This window comes from Mesoplodon densirostris, chromosome 10, assembly GCF_025265405.1.
Source record: "Mesoplodon densirostris isolate mMesDen1 chromosome 10, mMesDen1 primary haplotype, whole genome shotgun sequence".
In the NCBI taxonomy this organism is placed as follows: domain Eukaryota; kingdom Metazoa; phylum Chordata; class Mammalia; order Artiodactyla; family Ziphiidae; genus Mesoplodon; species Mesoplodon densirostris.
In genome coordinates this window covers 73,669,075-73,691,569 of record NC_082670.1, presented here as the reverse complement: position 1 = coordinate 73,691,569, position 22,495 = coordinate 73,669,075, and the positions used below count along the sequence as shown (strand labels likewise).

At 52.1% G+C, this 22,495-nt stretch overlaps 2 protein-coding genes across 5 annotated transcripts in view; one reads left to right on the top strand and one right to left on the bottom strand.

The window, feature by feature from the left end:
• The window catches only part of NISCH (nischarin), a 45,038-nt gene extending 27,265 nt beyond the window's left edge, over positions 1-17,773 (bottom strand). For all 4 annotated transcript variants that reach the window (XM_060109416.1, XM_060109414.1, XM_060109415.1 and 1 more), the window contains exons 1-11: positions 17,588-17,773; positions 15,310-15,393; positions 14,440-14,622; positions 6,687-6,735; positions 5,495-5,658; positions 5,024-5,119; positions 3,626-3,721; positions 2,255-2,407; positions 1,197-1,265; positions 501-686; positions 160-288 (exon numbers count right to left, since the gene is read on the bottom strand). In XM_060109416.1, coding sequence (XP_059965399.1) covers positions 160-288; positions 501-686; positions 1,197-1,265; positions 2,255-2,407; positions 3,626-3,721; positions 5,024-5,119; positions 5,495-5,658; positions 6,687-6,735; positions 14,440-14,622; positions 15,310-15,393; positions 17,588-17,683 — 1,305 coding nt within the window. In that variant the 5' untranslated portion in view covers positions 17,684-17,773. The remainder of the gene's footprint in view (positions 1-159; positions 289-500; positions 687-1,196; positions 1,266-2,254; positions 2,408-3,625; positions 3,722-5,023; positions 5,120-5,494; positions 5,659-6,686; positions 6,736-14,439; positions 14,623-15,309; positions 15,394-17,587) is intronic.
• A 1,457-nt stretch (positions 17,774-19,230) lies between these two features.
• Positions 19,231-22,243, top strand: TNNC1 (troponin C1, slow skeletal and cardiac type). Its single transcript, XM_060110212.1, has 6 exons — positions 19,231-19,312; positions 20,799-20,829; positions 21,051-21,197; positions 21,479-21,593; positions 21,819-21,955; positions 22,038-22,243. The coding sequence occupies exons 1-6, from the start codon at positions 19,289-19,291 to the stop codon at positions 22,067-22,069; spliced, it is 486 nt and encodes a 161-aa protein (XP_059966195.1). The 5' UTR covers positions 19,231-19,288; the 3' UTR covers positions 22,070-22,243.
• The last annotated feature ends 252 nt before the right edge of the window (positions 22,244-22,495 follow it).

Here is a 22,495-nt window from a genome sequence, read left to right as displayed (position 1 = left end):
GGTGGCCCCCAAGAAGAGATGCATGAGGGAACCTTTTCCTGGGGAGGCAGCGGACTTCCCAGATCTGAAAGGCCCCTCAGGGTCAGGACGTCCTTCTGAATCAGGCAAGTATACGTAAACGGATGTCACCTCCAGCTGACCCCTCCCCGAGCAGCTTACCTCCGAGGCCCGCTCTCCGAACTGAGCCAGCACCTTGGTCCGGTAGTCAGGGATGATGCTCAGAGGGTTGTTGAGCAGAGCCACATGCTCCAGACACGGGAGGCTGCCAATGCTCCTGACCTCCTCCATCTGCAAGGCATTCCCGTGTCCCTTCTTTAACACTTCAACAAGGTGACCACACACTTGACAGTCAAAGAAAGGAAGCCCACCATTCTCACACTTCAGCAAGGTGACCACACACTTGACAGTCAAAGAAAGGAAGCCCACCATTCTCGCTAAAGTGATCAACGCCAAGGCACAGCCACTCCAGAACCCCAAGACCCTTCTGGGGCATGGCTCACCTGTTCGACTCTGTTGTCGCTGAGATCCAGGTTGACCAGGGAGTAGAGCTTGTGCAGGCCACTCAGACTCCCCAGGAGGTTGCCTGCCAGGTTCAGGGTCTTGATGTTCCCCAATTTGGTGTGAACCCCTTCCAGGAAGGAGAGCTTGTTGTAGGAAAGGTCCAGGTGCACGAGGTTGTACAGGTGCTGCGGCAGCATTGAGAACAGAGTAAAGTGGTTAAGGTCAAGGCTCCAAAGAAAGGGGACTGAGATTAAAGGTGTGATGGGCCTTCCAACCTAAAATGACCAGTTCCTCTGACAATTATTCCAAAGGGAAATCCCTCTTCCCTGCACAGGTTACAGCCCAGCTGCATCCCCCGCAGGGGCAGCATGGCCCACAGGGTAGGCACGGGCTTTGAAAATGAGGCTGTCCATCTTCACAATGGAGGCACATCATCTTCATCATGCTCGATTTGTATTTACACATCTTTTCTAATTTGGGGGAACGAGAGCAACAAATGCTCAGTGTGCATCATTGGGACCCAAAGGGAAGGGCAGCAGCCCCTGCCTTTACAAACCTCTGGTGCACGCAGACACCTTTCGAGTGCCCATGAGAGAAACCCCAGAGTACGGCCAAACTCCCAAGGCTGCATCTCAGGAGAATGGGACCTTGTGAGAAGCCTGCAGGCAATGATGGTCTCCAAAGACACAAATTACCTGCAGATTGTCCACGACCAGCACTCCATTGTGACTCAGGTCCAGGAACTCAATCTTTGGAATCAGTTTCTTGTGAAAGAAAAGATAACACATGACGTTATCCTAGGTAGCTGGACCCCACATGGCCCCTGGACATAGTGGACAGACAACCTGGGAGGCTTCCTCCTGACCACAGACTCCTGGGCTAGCCATCTGTGCAGGGCCCGACGTGACACCTCCCAGTGCCCACCCAGAAGCACGTCCTCAGGAACACATAACACAGGGACTCCAGTGCTGAGCATGACCCACTGTTTTTACGGAACACTTGGCTTGTAAAAATGACAAATGGGGCTTCCCTGGTGGCGCAGTGGTTAAGAGTCTGCCTGCCGATGCAGGGGACACGGGTTCGTGCCCTGGTCCGGGAAGATCCCACATGCCGCGGAGCAGCTGGGCCCGTGAGCCATGGCCGCTGAGCCTGCGCGTCCAGAGCCTGTGCTCCGCAACGGGAGAGGCCACAACAGTGAGAGGCCCGCGTACCACACACACACACACAAAAAAGACAAATGGCAGGGTTGCAGACAGAAGGAGGTGTGTCCTTCAACTCTACCCACACCCACTGAGAGGCCCAAGTACAGGAATCACAGTCCTACTGCCCAAGTACCATCTGGATGTCACTCTTACATGGGCACATCTGGAACCTTTCTTTTTTTTGGTCGTGCCATGTGGCATGCGGGATCTTAGTTCCCCAACCAGGGATCAAACCCGTGCTCCCTGCAGTGGAAGTGCAGAGTCTTAACCACTGGACCACCAGGGAAGTCCCTGGAACCTATAGACTGATTTTTCTGCTACACTCCTTGGGAATAAATTTCACTACTTACTGTGTTTCTGTTCTATCAAATGTACATGCAATTAATACACTTCATTTGGTTCTAAGCATTCCTCACCTCGTTTAAGTAACCTCATTTTGAAATTAACTTAAACATTGCAGGCAATGTACAGAGCACTGGGTGCAGGTCCTTCTAGAAAAAGCCAGGTTGAATACCCAACCCCAGTGTCTGGTCAGGCCGTGGAGAGCATACCACAGACTCATCGATCTCAGAGATGCTGTTGTGGCTCAAGTCCAGAGTGGTCAGCGCCTGCCACGTGGGGATGACGGCAGTCACAGTGCCCTCCAGGGCTGCGCCTGCTGGCTCCCACTCATCAAATTCTGAGGCTTCAGGAACGAGGACTTCCTGTGTAAGAACATCTGGTGAGCACCACACGTGGGCCCTCATGCAACACTGACTGGGAACACAATCATTGCAAAATTTCAGGAAGGGCTGGAGCATATTTAGTATGTGGAAGTGAACTTGCATTAAAATGGGGCTTTTGGTTCATATGCCTTGAAATGATTGTGAAATAACTGAAGAGTTCAGAAACATAACAGCCACTTGGAATATGTTCTGGCCCTACCTGAGCAAATGCTTTTCCAGCTCCCAAGAGCCTTGTTATACGGTGATGCCTTTTCTGGCTTAAATCTCAGAGACTGAATGTCAGAATTTGCAGTGTTCCCAGGCAACTATGCTTTACAAGCTGGCACTGTGGTCCCCATGGTGGACAGTAGGCCCTTTAACCATTACTTCACAAGGTAAAATCCAGCAGTCCTGAGACAGGGGAGCAGCACAGAGCACAGGGGCACCATCCAAGGGGAGGGAGGCAGGCAGGCCTCCTCGTTTCAATTTCTGATGCCCTTTGGTAAGACCCCTCCTCTTTCAATGGATCATCTTGGGCTCCTTGAGCCAGGCAGCAGGGAGTGCCTCCCAGAAGGGCAAGGCTGACTAACACAAGCCTCCTCCTTTCAGCCAGTAGCCTCAAAACAAAGACTTTTCACCAAACCCAAATCTTGATCAGACACTCTAAGTTCTAAAAGTACCACAATGTTTCTTGCTAGAAAAATTCTAACATTACTAAGATGCAACCCATAAAGAGAGAGAAGAGGTCTCTTACACTCTCAGTTTGCGTATCTTGTGTCACTCACATACAAACAACAGGGCCCAGCATACACAACTTAGCCTGTCTACTCAAGTCCACTGAGAACAAGATACGAACGAGTGACACACCAAGGCTTTTTATGTTTAGAGAAACATTTCTATCAGTCTACCTAATAAATGTTCTGACACTTGCCGCTGCTAAACAATTTGGTTATTTAAAAAACAGTGGCTTTTTCCATGGGGAGGGGTTACGCAGTTCCTTAAAATCTCTCGTTTAACAGTGTTGATTTTGGACTGAAGCGTCCCAGGGACTGTCGAGCACTGGGAGGTCCCACATGAGTGTGCGGCTGCCCAGAGGAAGTCTGGCTTCTGGTTCCTGAGAGATGGCAGCAAAGTCGGCATGATTCTCCGTGGGGAGACCGCAGCGCAGGACCCTCTGCCCCTCAGACAGCACCCTGGGCGGTAACAGGTTGCGCTTACCTTCATGGAAGTTGCTGAGAAGCGGACACTCATCGTGGCCAAGGTGGGCTTGGACGCGACCAGCCCCCGGATGCGCTTGGCATCACAGTGACTTATCTGGAACAAGAACAGCTACGTCTCAGAAACGGCATCACTGCTCCACCAGAAGTCCCGGGAAGTGGGTGTTCATCACCCACACACAAAAGGAGCACAACCATCAGTGACCCCGAATCCTTCGAGACAGGCGGTGACTTAAACCCTAAGTCTCTCCTTTCCCCAATTTTTAGTGCTAACTAAACATTCTCTGAAGTAGCTTATGAGACAATGAACCATGAACTCCAGTTTCTCTGAAGGGCACTTGGGGCTTGGCAACTGGACACAAAGTGAGGGCCAGGGACACCAGAGCTGGAGAGCCGATGACTTCACTGGCCTCACTTCACTGGCCTCAGCGGCCCTGCAGGAGAAGGGAGGGGTACAGGCCAAAGCACCCTCCCTCAAGCCACCTGCCCAAGTGCTACACACCCCGCCCGGCGGAGCCTCAGCCTGCCCAGCCAGGCACTCCTCTCACTTCCCAGCCCCACTCACCTGTGCTGATCGAGGCACAAATGTCCATCAAGGGAATGTCCCTCAAGGTCTCTGAGACAATTCCAGCACATTGCGGAGTCAGACTCAGCTGAACTCAGATCCCAGCTTCCCCCTCGTTAACTGTGTGATCCTGGCCAAACTTCCTTACCTCCCTAAGCCTCAGTCTCCTCAACTGTAAAATGGGAAGACAAGTGCCCACACTTCACATGGTTGAGAAGATTCCATCAAGGAGTGAACATCAGACATGGGGCAGAGGGCTGAACACAAAAGCATTGATTTCTCATTGCCGAGATGAGAAATTTTTTATTATTCATTACTGAGTCCCCTCTCATTTATTTAAAAAGTGGTAACAAAATTGGCATTGTGAACCCAGGAGTTTAGCAGTGAGTAATGCAAAGTATTTCTTGTTAGGTGTAGGCATGCCAGAGAGCAGAGGACCCTCCAAACCCTCTGCTGATCTGCCTTGGGAGACAAAGACTTGGAATTGGCTCTGCCTGACCCTCAGGATGGCTTCCCAGCACCTCAACTCGCACAATGAGGAAGCCCAGAGGAGCTGGGCACTGGTGCTCCACCCTGTCCAAATGCTGCAGGGGTGGGGACATACAGACCAGCCAAGAGTAGCAGAAGCCCCTCTTTCTCTGCCTTCAGATGGGCCTAACTTAACTAAATGGAATCTGCCACATACTGACAAACACAAAAGCAACAGTGCCTTACAATTAAATCCAGACACCCAACATTGGGAACACTCCCTAGCCAAAGATAGGATGGTCAGAGTGCAAGACCATCCTGCACAGGGCTCAGCCCCGCCTGCATTCCAGGGGCCCTGGGCCTTACCTCCACTTGATGAAGAGACTTGAATATTGACAGATCAAAAGGCAGGAGCTCCTCCTGAATGTTGCTGGTCCCAAAAGGTCCTTCTGTGCCAGAAACCTACAGCCAAATAAATGGCTTGAATTAGAGATGCTGCTGTAACAACCACTTCCCATCCATGTTCACAGGGTGGTGCTACAGCAACTACCAAACCGCACTCGAAGCTTCGCCTGGCTGTGAGAGGCAGGCTGGGCATGTACTCCCACTCACCACTTCCACGGTCAACAAAGCAGGCTAAAGCCGAGGGTTAAAGCAAGGGGCCATTGGTTCACGACTGCCCCCTGGTGCTCACAGCTGAAAGCACAGTGCCAAGATCACCAAATGCAGCCTTCTTCCCTCAGGGCCCGCGGAGTCTCCACACACACATACTGCCAGGCTAGGAGGTGCGTGCCCACGACTGAGTAGCTCTCCCCGACCAAGCTGCCCCATCTTTACCTTAAGGTACTTAAGGCGACAGGTGAAGTCCAGGATGTGCCCCAGGTCAGTCTTGGCATCCCCGCTGGCGCACGTGGGCTTTCCCTGCTGCAGCTGCTCGGTGACTGCGTACAGCTGCAGGGGCCTGATGGCAAAGACCTCGCCGGCCCCCAGGAGCTGTTCTCCTGCAACAGCCATAGCCCGTGGGGTGAGCACTGAGCCCCAGTCCCATCCCCATTGTGCGGCCAAGGCACTGGCACACCTGGCCAACAGTGGACGAGCACTTGGCCAGCACCCATTAGATGCACCGAGTCAGGAGGAAGCCATGGTCCTGAGAATGCAGAAGCGGCCCCCTCCTGAGCTGACTGCATGCAGGGGAGACCCAGGACACGTGATTACAAAGGAGGGAAGAGCCATGGGAATTTGCAGCTGGGGAACCTCCCTGAGGTGAGGATGAGTTAAAAATCTGAGGCACTGGACCAGGAGAAAGCTGATGCAGGTAGCATTGTGGGCATCGGGTCCACGCTGCAACCTCCAAGATGCAGACGTCTTAAGGTTAGGTGAGGCCTAAGGTGCCAGCACAGTACAGGGCCTGAGAGCAGGAGGGGGTTCTGAGCCAAGCCAGACAGACTGGCATTTGGTCCTCGTCTTGCTCCTTCCAACCATGTACCTTCCAACCATGTTACCTGCCTTCAGGCAGGTAACTGGGCCTCTTATCCTCAATGTCCTTCTCTGGCCCTCCTGGGGGGAGGCAGTAAGATACAAACACAAGGCTAGACCACAAGCACTCTTTACATCTTAGCTACCGTTACTGTGCTCTCTGGCAGGGCTGTGACCTTAAGTCAGCTTCTGTTTGCCATCGGAATATTTTTAGGTAAGGACAGACCCGGTGCAAAGGGCAGCATGCCACCCACCTTCCAGAACTCCACCATAAGGCCCTGGAATAGATCCTGAGCCTGGGATTGGCCCCCGACACAGGGACCCGGGGGCCCTAAGGTGAAGAATACAGCTCCTCAGACCTGCAGAACAGGTAGGTGGGCAGGCCTGGCTGAGGACAAGGTCCAGGGATTTGGGCAACCCCAGGGAGGTGGGCCCTGGTTAGGACTCACTTGGCACAGAGCAACTGATGGAGTTCTGTGCCACCCAGGGCCCCGGCTGCCTAACAGGGCTGGGCAAGTTGCACCCAGTATTTCAAGGACCCCTGGTCATATACCTTTTTCAAAGAGCTCCTCGGCCAGTGCTGCAGTGATGCCATTAATCTCCTGCAGAGAAAACAAAACCCACAGTCAGGAAATCCACCTGCTCCCAGTCACTGGGACTTGCACATTCCCTGCTATTGACCCCCTCTGCTGTTGCAATGACAGCTCTCCAGAAGGTAAAACAAAATGGAGAGAATAAACTAAAATGAATCAAGGAGCTCAGAAAGGTAAACAATATTTCCAGCTAAAGGGACATTTGAAATGTCTCCTCCAAAGGAGAACCAAATAGACTAACACTGCAACCCCAAGGCCACTCAGGCACTGGCTGAGAACACCAGGCCTGGGAGGCTGCAAAGCTTGGCCATGTCAAGAGCTGCCTGGGAAGCCAGCAGCTCCCCAGACTGGCCCTGGGAGATTCTTAGGAGACGCATGGTAGAGAGAAAGTCCTGTTTCTTTTCGAAGAGAGGCTCCCATCACCCTGCTGGGAAAAAGGGCCTCCCAGAGCTAACCCTACCTGAGAGGGACCATTTCTACTGACATTCATGTCCCACAGGTATCTTAGGAAAGAGCAAGTGCCAGCTCTCTTCCTGTGCCCATCCCTTCAAGCCCTGCAACAGCACCACTCAGCCCAGGGTCATGAGAAAGAGGCATGAAAGGATTTCCTTTTAGAGTGATGGGATAAAGGAGGCACGACAAGGACAAGCCTTCAGTCATAGTAAACAGCTAACATGCTGGGGTCCTAATTCACACCGGACGATGGCCTGAGCACTCCCCACCCAGCCGTTTCCTCAGTCCTCCCAATGCCCTAGGCCAGGAGGCCCTTATTTTGAATCCTGTTTCAAAATAAGGTAAGCAAACTGAGATGGACAGGTGCTGTAGTTCTCAATTTTACATGGCTAGAAACTAGCAAAGCCCCACTCCCAAGCACTTGGTCTTGAATCCTCTCTGTTCACAACCAATTGCCTCAGCATTTCAATGGTGTAGCCGTGGGGTTGGCAGGGCCCTGGGGCCCGCAGCCCCACATCCTGCAAGTAAGAACTGTAACTAATTGACAGATGGCAGCCAAACGGACTTTCATAAACAGGTCCAGATGGAGGCTGCACGATCGCCTTTGTAACTCACAGGAACACCTCTGCCACCAGGACAAGCAATTCACGTGTTTACGTGTTTACCGGACTCAAAAGGTACCAGGTTGCAGGAGACACAGTGTCCTTTTCCTGTTTTTCTCTTGGTTGCTCGTCTCTTCCTTTCCTTTTATACATAGGGGATACTTTACATGTTGTTTATGTGCTGCAAATATCTTCTTCCTGTCTGTGTATGCCTTTTACCTATACTCACCCTGTTTCTCCTGACAGAGAGAGGTTTGTCAAGTTAATGTTTTTAAACCTGTGCTTCTTTTCCTTTGTCATTTCTGGAACATCTCCCCCCACCTCAAGATTATAAAACATTCCCCTAATTTCTCCTTTTAGTATTTTAAGGTATTTGTTAAAAATAAAATGTGTTTATTTCATCTGCTTGAAATTTAATTTATATATAATATGAGAATAACTTCCCCTTATTCTCACACATAAACAAAAAGCCAAAGCGAGAAAAATGAGCAAACACAGCTCCAGCGTTAAGGGGCTCAGAGTCTGGCAAGACACAGGGTCAAATGTAAAATGGCCACCAGAGGGGCAGAGCAGGCTCTGAGCAGGAGAGGCTCCAGCCAGTGAGAGGAGAGGGCATCAGTTCACTCCGAAGTTCAACTTCACTCTCTCTCAACAACTCAGTTACCTTTTCCTTGGCTGCTGTGAAGAACCGAAGATCAGTAAGACCTACGAACAACCCAAAGGCTCATTTCTCTACTTCTACCTTTGAGAACCAAGCCCTGTCTTCAGATCAGCACCTCCCCATCCTGCCTGTAGTCAGAACGCCTGGACAGCCTTAAAAGATACAGATTCCTGGGCCTCCCTGGTGGCGCAGTGGTTGAGAGTCCGCCTGCTGATGCAGGGGACATGGGTTCGTGCCCTGGTCCGGGAAGATCCCACATGCCGCGGGAACGGCTGGGCCCGTGAGCCATGGCCACTGAGCCTGAGTGCCCGGAGCCTGTGCTCCGCAACGGGAAAGGCCACAACAGTGAGAGGCCTGTGTACCGCAAAAAAAAAAAAAAAAGATACAGATTCCTGAGCGGCTCCCAGAGGCCTGATCCGCACCCACCTCCAATCCCCAAGAGCAGCTGCCCAGCCTCTCCAGCCCCTTATTGACACTGGGCTCCTAGAAGGTCTCCCATGGGAAAAGGGTTCCCTGTCCACCCTTAGTGCCCAACAACCCTCACCCTCAAAGTTACACTTCTCCGGGCAGCTGCCGTCAACACCAGCCCTGCTAAGGAGATAGGGCTGGGATTTCCAGAAGACACAGAAAGCCGAGAGACAGTGAGAGCCAAGGGCTCATGCTAAGCAAAGAGTACGACAGTGAGAGCCAAGGGCTCATGCTAAGCAAAGAGAATGTTTCCACTTCTGAACAATCTAAAAAGCAGACTATGTAACAATTTCTTTCCCTGCTCTTGGGCCACAGGAAGTGTGCCCTGTGGCAACACTATCTACTTAGTTTCCCAGGCCAATCTTCTTCACCTTGGGAGACCCTTAATCAAAGAGGAACAAAGAAATGCCTCAGCCCACAAATCTAGAGCACAGGTCTCTTCAGAGAAGCATGTCCTCTGCCTCCTCAGGGTGCTCTGGCTGAACTGTGGCCTTGTGTGCAAAGGCGAGCAGCCCCTTGCCAGGAGGAAATGCGGGGGGGGACAGTGGGCCCCAGTCTAAGCTCCTGTAGATTCTGCTCAGAGGTCACCTGTGGGAACAGGTAACCCCACCCACACCCCACCCAATCCTGCTGAAGGGACTTGAAGTGTTTCAGGGTCCCACAAATGTCTGAACTGAAATGCATTTAAAAAAAAAAAGGACATTCTTTATACTTCAAATTTTTTTTCAATTAAAAAAAATTAGCTATGTTTAAAAACTATAATACCCACCTCCAAACGTGTTACAGACCAATTAATCAGCCACCTGCCAGGTCACGTGCTGGTTTGCAGCCTTGGGCAACGGTGTGAGCTGCACACAAACGCACCATGGACTATTAGGCTGCTGCTCGGCGACTACCGCTCTGACTGAGCATGTCTGTGCATGCGGAACCCCGCGACCCACTGCCCCCCGAAGCGCAGACCCTACTCAATGAATAACCCCAGTCCAGCCCGACACTCCTACCTGACACAGGCTGGAGCACAGAGTGCGTGTCAGTGGGACATTAACAGGGGACTCAGTTACACATCACTGTGTGGTTTACACACACACACTAAGGGCTGGGAGTCCTTTTATAATTTATTTCACACCTGTGAGGCACGCTAGCAAAAGTCAGGCATATTAGGTGCGTAAAAATTCCTGATGGATAGATTCAAGCCTAAGCTTTGGCTGAGGAGAGTTCCAAGACTGTAACTAAGTTGCAAAGATATCTGTTATCACTTACAGCCTCTGTATTTTGTAACTAAAACAAATCACCAAAGGCTGCCTTTAAGATGGTAACAGTTCTACCCTATCTCCTGATTTCAAATTTCAAAAAGTGGCTTTGTTCTAGCCAACTGGTTTTAAAGTAAGAAAATGATATAAATACCACCGTTGACAAGAAGTGAGTGCCTTTCCTAACTAGGAGAGCTGGCACTGGCTGGGACCCGGTGAGCCCCTGCCACGGGCCCATCACTCTTCTCGGTCATTCACCTTCACCTCATGGTCTCCTGCAATCCTCAAGAGCCTGGGATCATCACTCTCCAGCTCACAAGAGGAACTGGGACACAGGGGTTAAAATGACTGCCTTGGAATAAACTGTCAGGAAGCAGCAGGGCTGGGAGACAAACTCAACTCTGCCTGCCTGTCAGACATCCTGCCCCAAAGCGGTGTGTGCTGAAATTCTCTGTGGGATTCCACTTTACTGAATCTGAAGCCCTCTGCTCTAGGGGCTCTGGGATGAGGTCCGTCCCTGAGCGTGCAGGAACACTAGGGCAGAGTTATCTGGAGGGAGAGAGCCCAGCAGTAGGCCAGGGCTGAGGTGTGCCCTCTCACTGCAACACAGGGCTACACTGGCCTCTGGACACCCCATCTCAGTTGGCTGGGCAGAGAAGTGGTGCTTTCCTTCCTTGACATTAAAATTCACAATACCAACCTCACACCACACCCCAACCTCACAGCATGTACAAAAATTCACTCAAAATGGTTAAAAGACCTAAATACAAGAGCTAAAACGATAAAACTCTTAGAAGAAAAACACAGTTGTAACTCTTTGTGACCTTGGATTAGGCAATGGTTTCTTTGGAATGATTCCAAAAACACAAGCGACCAGAGGGGAAAAATGGATAAACTTCATCAAAATCTAAGACTTTTGTGTTTCAAAGAATACTATCAGGAAAATGAAGACAAATCACACAATGAGAGGAAATATTTGCATATCATATTTCTGATAAGGGTCTAATATCCATCCAGAATATGTAAAGAATTCCTACAACTCGGGCTTCCCTGGTGGCGCAGTGGTTGAGAGTCCACCTGCCGATGCAGGGGACACAGGTTCGTACCCCGGTCCGGGAAGATCCCACATGCCGCAGAGCGGCTAGGCCCGTGAGCCATGGCCACTGAGCCTGCGCGTCCGGAGCCTGTGCTCCGCAACGGGAGAGGCCACACAGTGAGAGGCCTGCGTACCGCAAAAAAAAAAAAAAAAAAAAAAAAAAAAGAATTCCTACAACTCAACAACAAAAATAACCTGATTTTTTTAAGTGCAAAGAATTTAAATACATTTCTCCAAAGGAGATATGCAAATAACCAAAAAGCATATGAAAAGAAGCTCAATATTATTAGTTATTAGCCAAATGCAAATCAAAACCACCATGAGATACCACTTTACACCCATGAGGATGGCTACCAAAAAAGTGGACAGTAACAAGTGTTGGCAGGGGTGTGGGGACATAAGAACCTACACATTGCTGGTGGAAATGTAAAATGGTGCAGCCCCTATGGAAGAAAATTTGGCAGTTCCTCAAACAGTTAAACAGTTACCATATAACCCAACAATTCTACTCCTAGTATATACCCAAGAAAAATAAAAATATAGGTCTATACAAAAGCATATATGAATGTTCATAGCAGCCTGATTCACAAAAGCTAAAAAGTGGAAACCAGCTAAATGTCCATTAACTGATAAATGGACAAAATGTGGTGTCTCCAAGCAACAGAATATTACTCAGCCATAAAAGGACTGATGTACTGATTTATGCTACAATATGAATGGACCTTGAGAACACTATGCTAAGTGAAAGAAGCCAGTCACAAAGTCACATATTGCATGATTCCATTTATATGAAACGTCCAGAATATGCAAATCCATACATTACGAAAGTACATTAGTGATTGCTGATGGGTACATGGTTTCTTTTTGGGGTGATCAATGTTCTGCAATTAGATAGTAGTGATAGATGCACAACTTTGCTAATATACTAAGAACCAGGGACTTGAACACTTTAAAAGAGTGAATTTTATGGTATGTGAATTATATCTCAAATTTTTAAATCCCCACCTCAGCCAAACAGGGTTCCCTGGGTCCACCCTGTCCACTGTCAGCCCCACAAGAGGTGGAGCCCATTGGGAACAATTTCAGAGAGGACACTGATGGGGCCAAGATGATCAGAAACACTCCCTAAGGGCTTCCAGCCTGTAAAAAAGGCTGACAAATCTTTTGGACCCTGTTTGTTCAAAGTCCTTTGAAGATCTAATCCAGTGATTCTCAATCAGGTGCAATTTGCCCCTCAGGCAGTATTTGGCAACCAGTGGAGACATTTTTGGTTGTTACAACTTGGTGGGTGGGGGGAGGGGACGCTACTGGCATCTAGTGGGCCGAGGCCAGAGATGCTGCTCAACAGTGCACAGGGGAGCTGCCACAACAATCGTCCAGCCCAAAATGTCAACAGTGCCACAGCTGAGGAACCTTGATTCAGTTTAATGATGGGTCAATCACTTTTTAAAACCTTGGGTTTATATAACCAAGTGGCCCTTTTGATAACAGTTATTTCAAGTATGTTCGAACTGCTCCAAGCAGTAGAGCATGCCTCAAACCAGAACCACAGATGTAGGGCAGGTCCCAGGCCTATCTCAGGCAAACCTATCTCAAAAGAGCAGTCCAGGCCTTTCCATGGTCAGAGGTATCCAGGAGACCTCCTCAAAGGCCCAGGTCTTAAGCAATGAATTATACTTTCAAAGGTGGCTTATTAAGTTTTAAACCTAAATAGCCAAACAAAGCTTTCTTAAATTACAGCATTTCTTAAAATACTAACCAGTTAAGTTAATGTGAAAGACTCGCATAAGGAATGGACATTTCTTTTCACATAAGGAAAGAAAATGCAAAAAAAAAAAAAAAAAAGGCTACAACAGGAAACTACTGCTAACCACATACATTACTGGTATATGCCAAACAAAATCCAAAGATATATATACATATATATCTCCCATCTATAAATGCCACCCTTTTTTCCACATGGCCCCTCCAAGCCGAGAGGCCCATTGCTAGTGCTATCACCAAATTCCCAAGCTCTATCTAACACTCCAAGAAAGGTTCAGCTGTCTTACTCTGAAAATAGCTCAAGACAGTTATTGTTTAAATAAGTTTGGGCCTTTAAGACCACAACCCCCAGGTCCCTTCCTAAAAGGCAAGCCTGAAAAGGAAAAGGGAGTTTTTTCCCCCTATCTTCATAACACAGAGAGAAAACAATTAAATGTAAATTATCCAAATATCTATCACCCAAAGACTCTTAGTATTTTGATATATAACCTTCTAGAATTTTCCTAGACAAATATATTCATACAAGCTTTTTTTTTTTTTTTTAATGAAAATGGGACCATACCCTAATACTGTTTTCTGGCCTCTTTTCATACAGTAATATATTTGTTTGCCTACAAATCCACAGCTACACTGTCATTTTTCTAGCAGCATAATATCCAATTACATGGTTGTATCCTTTAATTTTTTTTTTTTAAGTAGCCTTCTGTTGGGCTTCTGACCGTCTTCAATATCTCCTTATAATCCTGGAATGACTACCTTTGTACCCATATCCTTTTCTCAGTCGCCCAGTTTTTTCCCTTAGAATAAATTCTCAGAAATGAAATTGCTGGCTTTTTAACATTTTGTTTTCATACTGCACCAAACTTCCCTCCTTGAATTTTGACAACTCATCCTGTCACCAGCAGCCCATGACAGTTGTTCCTCCATCCAGAAGGGGGTACAGAGCTGCTCTGAGACATACAGTCCCACTGGAGGAAGCCATCTACTCTCACTCGGCACCCTGGACCCTGACGATGCCCTAAGATGGCAATATTCTGCCAACACAGACTGATCCCTTAATTAGTTTTGAGCTGGGAACCAACAACTCAACAGTCGATGCCGAGTGTCAGCTGTTTCTGATCTAACCCCATCCATTTGGATGGAACGTAGCTCAAAAACCCAAAGGCCATTTATGCTAAACAGAACACCCTGTGGTGGAGGAAAACCGCTCCACAGCCAATAGTCTAATTTAAGGCAAATCCGTTGATGAACACGCTTCTATCCGTACCCCAACCCCACCAGGGTGCTCCTCCATCTTCTAACCTCAGGCTCCAGCTCCAGCCCACCTCTCCTCAAAGCTGAGGTTTACAAGGGTTTGCTGCCTGGAGTTCTGGTGGCTGTGGGTTTGTAGGCAAAGGAGAAAACCCAAGAGAAACTTACGTAGAAGTGAAAATGCAAGAAGTGGGCCAGCACTCTGGGGGCCACGTCAGGGAAGGTGGCCAGGAGTGTCTGCAGGTAGACCTCCAGATCCTTCTCCCTCTTTTCCACCAAGCTCCTGGAGTTTTTCCCAATTATCTTTTTGGGCGGAAGCAAACTTTTATCGATCTTCCTCTCTGTGACGAGCTGTAAGCAAACATAATGTCAACCACAGACCAAGAGGTTCTGTAAATGTGCAAGGCCAAGGCAACCAGCCTGAGGGCAGGTGCTTATTATGACTTCCACAGCCCCTCCTGGCAGTAGTACCAGAATTAATGATCAAACTGCTGCACCTGGGATTTGGCCTCAAGTTTAATTAGCACTAGAAATACCAATACAATTCCAGATGAGGAGTTCCATCTGGAGGCTTTGGAGACATTTAGGAAAATAATACCTCAAGGCCCCTAAAACCACTATCTTCTCCAAACCAGAACAAAATACATGTGCTGCAAATGACCCAGAGAAAGGCAGCTCTCTCCAAACGCAAAGGAAGAAATGGAATCACAGTCAGATATTAAAGCATAGGTTCTGGAATAGGTATAGTCAGATGGAACAAGTTCAAGCCTGTTCCCTCCGCGGGAAACTGTCCCAGCATCTCACATCCAAGCTACAACTGACAATCTTAAAACTAAAGTTCAGATATGCTCCTTGCACACTATCTTATGCAAGGGTTGAACTCCCAGAATCCACCAGTTTTTTTGCCAGTTACATTAATAAACCAGTTTATTAATGTAACTGGCACAGAGCCTGTTTTGCCCTAAAACAGGCACAATGGGAGCTTGGCCTAAAAGCCCCCAAGCCCTGAGACACAGGACCCCAGCTCTCAAGGGTTACCTTTTCATGTAGGTCATGGAAATCGCTGTAGCGGTGCTTGACTGTCCACTCATGGCTGCCATCAGTAACCTGGATGATGTAAACCTAAAAGGAAAAACCGATAGCCCTTGCCCAGCCAGCAGTAAGGAAAGTGCCATCCTACCCTTAACGATAGCTGTGGCACACCCAGACCCCCTCCCAACCCCCAAGCCAAAGTTAAGCTGCTCTTGCCCACCAGCTTCTGCACCTGACCCTTATGAGCAGCAAGGCCCTCTCTCCTCCATGGCCCTAGCACTGGACCTGGCAGGCACATGGGATAAGTCTGAGCTCTGTCCAACAGTGAGAAACAGAAAAGGTGGCTATCATATCAAGCCATCTCTTTAGTTTTTTAACTCCAGCCTCATGTAAGTCAAAGCCCAATCCAACCTGAGCTGCAGGAAAGGAAGGCCATTCCTTCTAAGAGAGGCAAAACAGGGTCAGGTTTGGCAGGACCAGCTTTTCTGCTCTAATTCTTTCCCAGGTGCCCTGACTGTATCCTAGAATCAAGTCCTTTTCCAATGCTTTCAGCTGCTTCAGGGCTGTGATTTCTGCTGCTGAGCCAGGAGTCAAGGCACTAAGAAGCTGATGGGGGGGGGGGGGCAGGGGGAAGCAGTGATGGACAATTAAGCCCTATCAGAACGGAACAGGCCGTAGAGTCAAGGAAGACCTGTGTTCAAAATCTGGTTCTGCCATTTCCTGGCTATGGGTTATTTATGTCACTTATATAAGTGACTGGGAGCCTTAAGTTGTCTGAGCCTCAGTTCCTCCAGCTTAAAATCTGCTAGGTTTAAGAATCAAAGGTAATGCACGCAAAATGCCTTGTAAAGGGCCTGACATGTAGCAAGCGTTCAACCAAAGGTAGGTGTGTTGATAATACTCAAATCAGCATACCCGGACAAAAGGACACGAAACAGTACCGTCCAGTCCGCCTGGATCACCACCTCCCCTGACACCCATTCAGAGGAGGGACTCAGCCCTGTGCAATGAGGAGGCTTTTTGGAGCTAACCCTCCAGCTGCATGCAGTGCACGCGTGACGGCCAACCACCCAACAGCTCAGAGACCTCAACCCTCACCTGGATGAGGCCCCCTGGTCCTAAGGTCCCGCCCCTCTCTGCAGGACGCAGGGAAGGGGGAGGAGAAAATAATCAACTCTGCTGAAGCCTCCCAGGAGGAGCAGCCATTTCTCCAGGGCCGGCCTGTTGCTCCAAGATCCGCCCCCAGCCCCTCTCCACAGCCGGGCAGCTTCCCTCCCCCTCTTCCCGCCCAGGAAAAGAGAAAGAGCCAGAAAAATGACCCTCAGGAGGAGGGTTAGGATGAGGGCCAAGGGGGTGGGGTGAAGGCAGGGCCAAAGCCCCCACCCCCCCCACCCTCCGAGAACAAAGGACAGGAGGCTGGGAGGTGCTCAGGATGCCCGCACCTTGGGGCCAGTCCCTGCTAGGCAGCCTCCGAGGCCCACAGGCCTGGTGCCCAACCCCATCCAGACCCCGGTGGGCCTCCAACTCCTTCACAGTCCGCAACTGCCCCCCTTTTCTGTCCATCTCCCCCACAGCCTTGAAGCGGGCGTGGGCGGTACGCTGCCCCAACTCTCCCGCACACTCTAAAGCCACGAAGAGCCCTAAGGTTCCTGGGTCTCTGCTTTTCAGGCCTGAGCCACCCCCCCTCAGTTCCCGGTGTCTGCGCCCCACCCCTCCCCCATTCTTGTCTCTGCCTCAGCGCGAAGGCCCCAGATCCCTCATTCACTTTTTGAGCAAATCTCAACTGCAACCCCTAGGCCCCCCCAAATCAAGGCCCCGCCCCCTCTCCTTCTTCACAGCCTGCAGCGCCCTGACCCTTTCCCCTGATTCCATCCATCAAAGCCCCCACTCCTTAATCCCCCTCCTCCAGGACACCCTGTCACGTCCTCCCAGGCCGGCGCCCCTCCAAGCCTAGAGGATCTAGAGGGGCCTCCGCCTCAACCTGACTCCCCTCTTCCGCAGACCCCCTTTATCCCCTGATTCTCCTCAACCCTAGCCTCCTTTTCTAAACGTGTACCCTTCCCAAGCCCCCTCCCTGGGCCCCACCCCAAGACCCTCTTTCCGGAGCTGCGCGGCCCAGGCCCCTTCCCCAGATTCCGCCATCCCAGGCCCCCTCCTCAAAATCGCAGCCCGCCTGCCCCCAGCTCCCCAGTTGCGGGGCTCAGACGCCCTCCCCAACACCCCCGACTCAGACTCCGGGTTCCAGCCGCCACCCCCAGTTCGGGCGCCCGAGCCCCCAGCACACCGTATACGTGTCCACGAGCTCAGAGCCCACGACGCGCGCCTCCTTGGCCGGCTCGGCCTCCCGCTCGGGACCAAAGCTGCGCGCCGCCGCCGCCATGTTCCGGCTTCGGTCGCCGCCGCCGCCCGGCGCAGACTGGCAGCAGCAGGGGGCGGGGTCAGCGTCCCACCGCCCCCAGGCCCCCGCCGCCCCCCGCCCCCGCCGCGCGCCGTGCAGCCATCTTGGCCCCGCCGCCTTCTCGCGCCCCCGCCCCACTCCCCGCTTCGCGCGTAATTGACAGCAGCTGCCAGCGGCGCGCGTGCGCAGGACGCCGGGGACTGTCCTCTTGCGTAACCGCTACCTGCGTGGCACCGCCTGCCGCGCTCTTTGCAGCGTGGGAGAAACTGAGGGCCTATGCGGGGACTGCTCTGGGCACTGCCGCTAGGTGCCCAGGAAGGGAGGTGCGATGGCCCCGCACCTTCCAGGCTACCCGAAGCAAGTCACTGCCACGCCTGGCCTCAGTTTCCCTCTCCAGATAAGAAACAGTAACCACATCTCACCTGGCTCTTGGGCTCATTCCCTGGAGACCACGAGAGGGTTGAGAGAGAAGGAAAATCGGATCTGTGCCTGGAGCCCGAGCAGGACAGAAGAACTCTGGGCTATTTCTTAACCTCTCCGAGACTCGGAGATCTCTGTCACATGGGTTTCTAGAGAATTGAGTGGGTTAATCCATGCAATGCCTGTCAGGCAGGGCAGGGAACTGGTGTAGGCTCTGTGTGAAGGAGGTGAAGGGTTAGGTGGAAGGAAGGGATATGTGCTGGCCATCTGGCACAAGACCCCCAGATGGTGTCCTACCAGAGCTCAAAATGAGGGGGCAACAGCCTGGTCCTGGACCCAGGAACTACAGTACTGGAAAGAGGAAGCACAGAGAAGCAGCCCTAACTCAGGGGAAGACCCAGGTCTAGAAAAGAGAGGTGGTAATGGAACGGGAGGGGGAGAGTCTTACACAGATGGAGCATCTGTTAGTGTATCAGTATTTGTTGAATGACTGATTGAGTGCAGTCAAGCCTAGAGCTAGTACTTTTCTCCCTGGGGAGATGAGAGGTCTTGGGCATGGCTCCTCTGGCACCCTTGGCAGAAGGGCTCCAGACCACACTCTTCTGAGGTAAGTCAGTGCCTTCCTTCTCCACCAGTTCCACAGCACCATACTCTGAGCTTGGCATTCGAGGCTTCTCTTGGAACGGTCCTACACTCCCAGCCTCTTCTTGCATACTGCTGCCCCTACTCCAGAGAGGTTTAACTTAAGGCAGGAGCTACCAAGTCAGACAGACCTTGAGCAAGTCGCCAACCCCCCAGGAGCCTCACCCACCTCCCTGGTTGGATAGGAGTTGAGCTAATGTGTATAGGGGCCTGACCTGAGGCCCACTACATTGCAGCTCCTGTCCTGTCCTGGGCTCACGTTTTCACTCATTAAAACCTTTCCAGAGAGTCCCCTGGGGGAATGGGGGACAGAGGAAAAGAGACCTGGTCCTTGTAGCCCTTCATCGGCTCCTTGCCCTGGGCAGAGGACACAGGACTCAGGCCAGTGTGAGATCACCAGAGCCGGGGGGAGGGAGTGGAGGATACTGCAGGCAGGGGTGGGCTGGGCGGGGAATGAGATGGGGCAGGGCTATTTAAGCCCAGGGCTGCTGGCAACCCCAGCAGCCTGCCCTGTGAGCCGCCAGTATGGATGACATCTACAAGGCTGCGGTGAGGGATGGGTCTGGGCAGGGCTGGGGTGGGTTGGCCCACTGGGGGCTCATTCAGCTCGGGATGGGGTGCAAGGTCACCCCCAGGAGGTGGTGGGGACCCAGGAGAGGACCCACATACTTTCAGCCCAGGCCTTCAAGGGGACGGTGGGTCTGGTGTTTCCGGGTGTGGAAGGGGTGAGTTTAGGGTCTGCGGGAGCTGTGCAGGGTGGTGGAACAGGATGTCGAAGCTTTCGCATCACGTCTAGACCTGTCTCCAAACATCTATAGTCTGTGTCATTGTCTCCGGGCCACATCTCTCTGCGTTGGTGTCTCTGGTCGCTTTCCCAGTCTCTTTCTGTCTCTTTGTTCCTCCCAGGCTCTTCCTCTGAGGCTCTGTCGCTGTTTCCCTGCCCCCCATCTCTGTCCCTCACATTCTGCTTCTCACACACTCCCAATCCCCCACCCCCTCCAGTCTCTTGACTGGCTGAAGATGCTGTGGAGGGTGGGACGGGTTGTGAGAAGGGGGCTACAGAGCCAGAGTCCTGAGCTGGAGAAGGGGCTTTGAAGTGTGAAGCAGGCAAGGAGTGAATGGGAAGAAGGAGCAGGGCACTGCGGCCCCAGCCCCCATCCGGCCTGGCAGGCTCAGGGCTCAGTGGCTTAGCCAGGGGTAAGGGCTAGCGGGTGGTCACCCCAAGTCCCTGCTGGGGCCGCTGAGGGGCTTCAGATGCTATCCTATCTCGGGAGGGGGCGTGTTGCTGACCTACCCCCAGCACAGAGACAAGGACATCTGACACAGACAGCTGTCCACAAGGGAACCCCTCCCTCAGCCCTGGGAAATGTGGCCCCATTCCTGGGCAGGGAAGGGCTATGGCTGGCTATGGGGGTGCCCCTGCCTATCCTGCAGGAGTCCGTGGAGCTCGGGGGTGGGGGGACACCATCCCTCCACCCTGTGCCCATACAAGGCCTGGCAGGGCCAGGGACTAATTTTGGCTCCTGAGGCACCAGCAGGCCAGGGGGCCAGATAACACTGCCCCACCCCTGCATGCCAGAGTCCCCAGAACAATCACCAGGTTTAACTTTGTCCCCTGTTAAAAATAGCCCAGTGGCCGCTCCGGTCAGGTTACAGTGGGTGGCTTTGCCCACCCCTGCACTGGTTTTATTGTCCCAACCTGAGGGACAGCTGTCTCTCAGGCCACCCAGCTTGGGTTTCGGTGGGGGGTGGGGGCGAAAGGGCGTTGAGTGGTCACTGACTATTGTTACTCAGGGTCACCTTACTCCTGGAGGGGGTGCCCACCTGTCACCCTGGCCCTGAGCCCAGTCTCAGTGAGGCCAGCTGGGTCACCTCAGGATTCTGGGGCCTAGGAGGGAGAACTGAGGCCTCTGCTCTGTGACCTGGGAATGGCCTGCCTCTTCCGGGCTTCAGTCTTCCCACCTGTGGAATGGGTTGGTTTCCTCGACAGCAGTTAAGGCCTGAGCCTGGTCCTGAGACCTCTTTTCCTCTCTAGGTAGAGCAGCTGACAGAAGAGCAGAAAAATGGTGAGTACCCCAACACGCATGTGGGGGAACAGCAGAGCCGGGCTGGGGGAGCATGAGGATCCCAGGCTGGAGGCCAGAGGCTGGGGTCCCTCTCCCTGTGACCTCAGAGGTCTCAGAGGGAAGTGGGCAGGTTAGCAGGTAGCCCTAGGGGTCTGGCCTTCCAGGTTCTTGGCTGCTGAGCCCTGGCTGCTCTGTTTCCCTTCCTCTCCTATTGGACGCAGAGTTCAAGGCAGCCTTTGACATCTTCGTGCTGGGTGCTGAGGATGGCTGCATCAGCACCAAGGAGCTGGGCAAAGTGATGAGGATGCTGGGGCAGAACCCCACACCTGAGGAGCTGCAGGACATGATTGATGAGGTGGATGAGGATGGTGAGCCCCTTTGCCCCCCTGTCCCGGCCCCAGACCCATAGTGCCCCCAAATCTCTGGGGACCTGCATCCTGGCTCTGCCACTTATTACTCTGTGCCCTTAAAGGAGCTGTTTAGCCTCTCTGAGCCTTGGCCATATCATCTATAAAATGGGCACAATGACCACACTCGTCTCACAGTGTTGCTATGAGGATGCAGTGAGAACAGTGGGGTCTAGTGTCAAGGACAGTGTCAGCCATTCTGACCGTTGCTCTCCAACGGCTGTGCTGCCCACCCCCCCCAGGCAGTGGCACAGTGGACTTTGATGAGTTCTTGGTCATGATGGTTCGGTGCATGAAGGATGACAGCAAAGGAAAGTCTGAGGAGGAGCTTTCTGACCTCTTCCGCATGTTTGACAAGTGAGTGTGTGACCCTTGACCTCTGACCCTGACCCTGGCGGAGCTGGGCAGACGGGGACAGTCTTGTGACCTCGAGGCCTCAGTCTCCCGTTCTGTGCAATGTGGGATGGGATGTCCCATCTCCCAGTGGCCCTTCCTTACTTCCCGAGGTCTTGAGCAGGGCTGCCTCTTCCCCTCCCCCTGCCCCTACCATGGGCTCTGAGGCCCCCCTCACCCAACTGGCAGAAACTCTGATGGCTACATCGACCTGGAGGAGCTGAAGATCATGCTTCAGGCTACGGGTGAGACCATCACAGAGGACGACATTGAGGAGCTCATGAAGGATGGTGACAAGAACAACGATGGCCGCATTGACTATGACGGTGAGTAGGGGTGTGCTGAATCCCCACTGCCCATGCCCTGCCCAGCCCCGACCTCTGACCTATGCCTGCCCCTCTCTCACAGAGTTCCTGGAATTCATGAAGGGGGTGGAGTAGACACCGACCTTCTCCCAGAGCTGCCTGTGCCACCTTCCAACTCCAGCCGGGCCCCGGGGTTAGGGGCAGGGGGCTAGGGTCCCCAGGATGTGAACTTGGGTGTGTCCTTGACCACGGGCCCTCCGTGACTACCTCCCCCAGCCCTGTCCTAGGGAATTCAAATAAAGCCCTGCTCCCTGGAGGCCTAGTGTCTGGCTTTCATTCCCTAATCTTCACTAGGGTCGATTCCTGCCCTGACCGTTTCTGTCCCTGTCCCAGAACCTGTGCTCTAACCACCCTTGCACACCACCTTCTGCAGGAGGGGTTAGGTTAGATCAGAGACTACCACGCTCCATACCCACCTGGCTCCTTTCTATAACTGCTGGTACCCAGGCCCCTTCTCCAGCAATTCCACACCTGGAGTCTGTCGTGGCCAAGGAATCTGCA

Bases quoted from the DNA above. Each gene is read 5' to 3' on its own strand.
- TNNC1 (XM_060110212.1), top strand. From the start codon at position 19,289: ATGGATGACATCTACAAGGCTGCG. The intron at 21,198-21,478 runs GTGAGCCCCTTT...CACCCCCCCCAG, and splicing joins TGATGAGGTGGATGAGGATG to GCAGTGGCACAGTGGACTTT. The intron at 21,594-21,818 runs GTGAGTGTGTGA...CCCAACTGGCAG, and splicing joins CTCTTCCGCATGTTTGACAA to AAACTCTGATGGCTACATCG.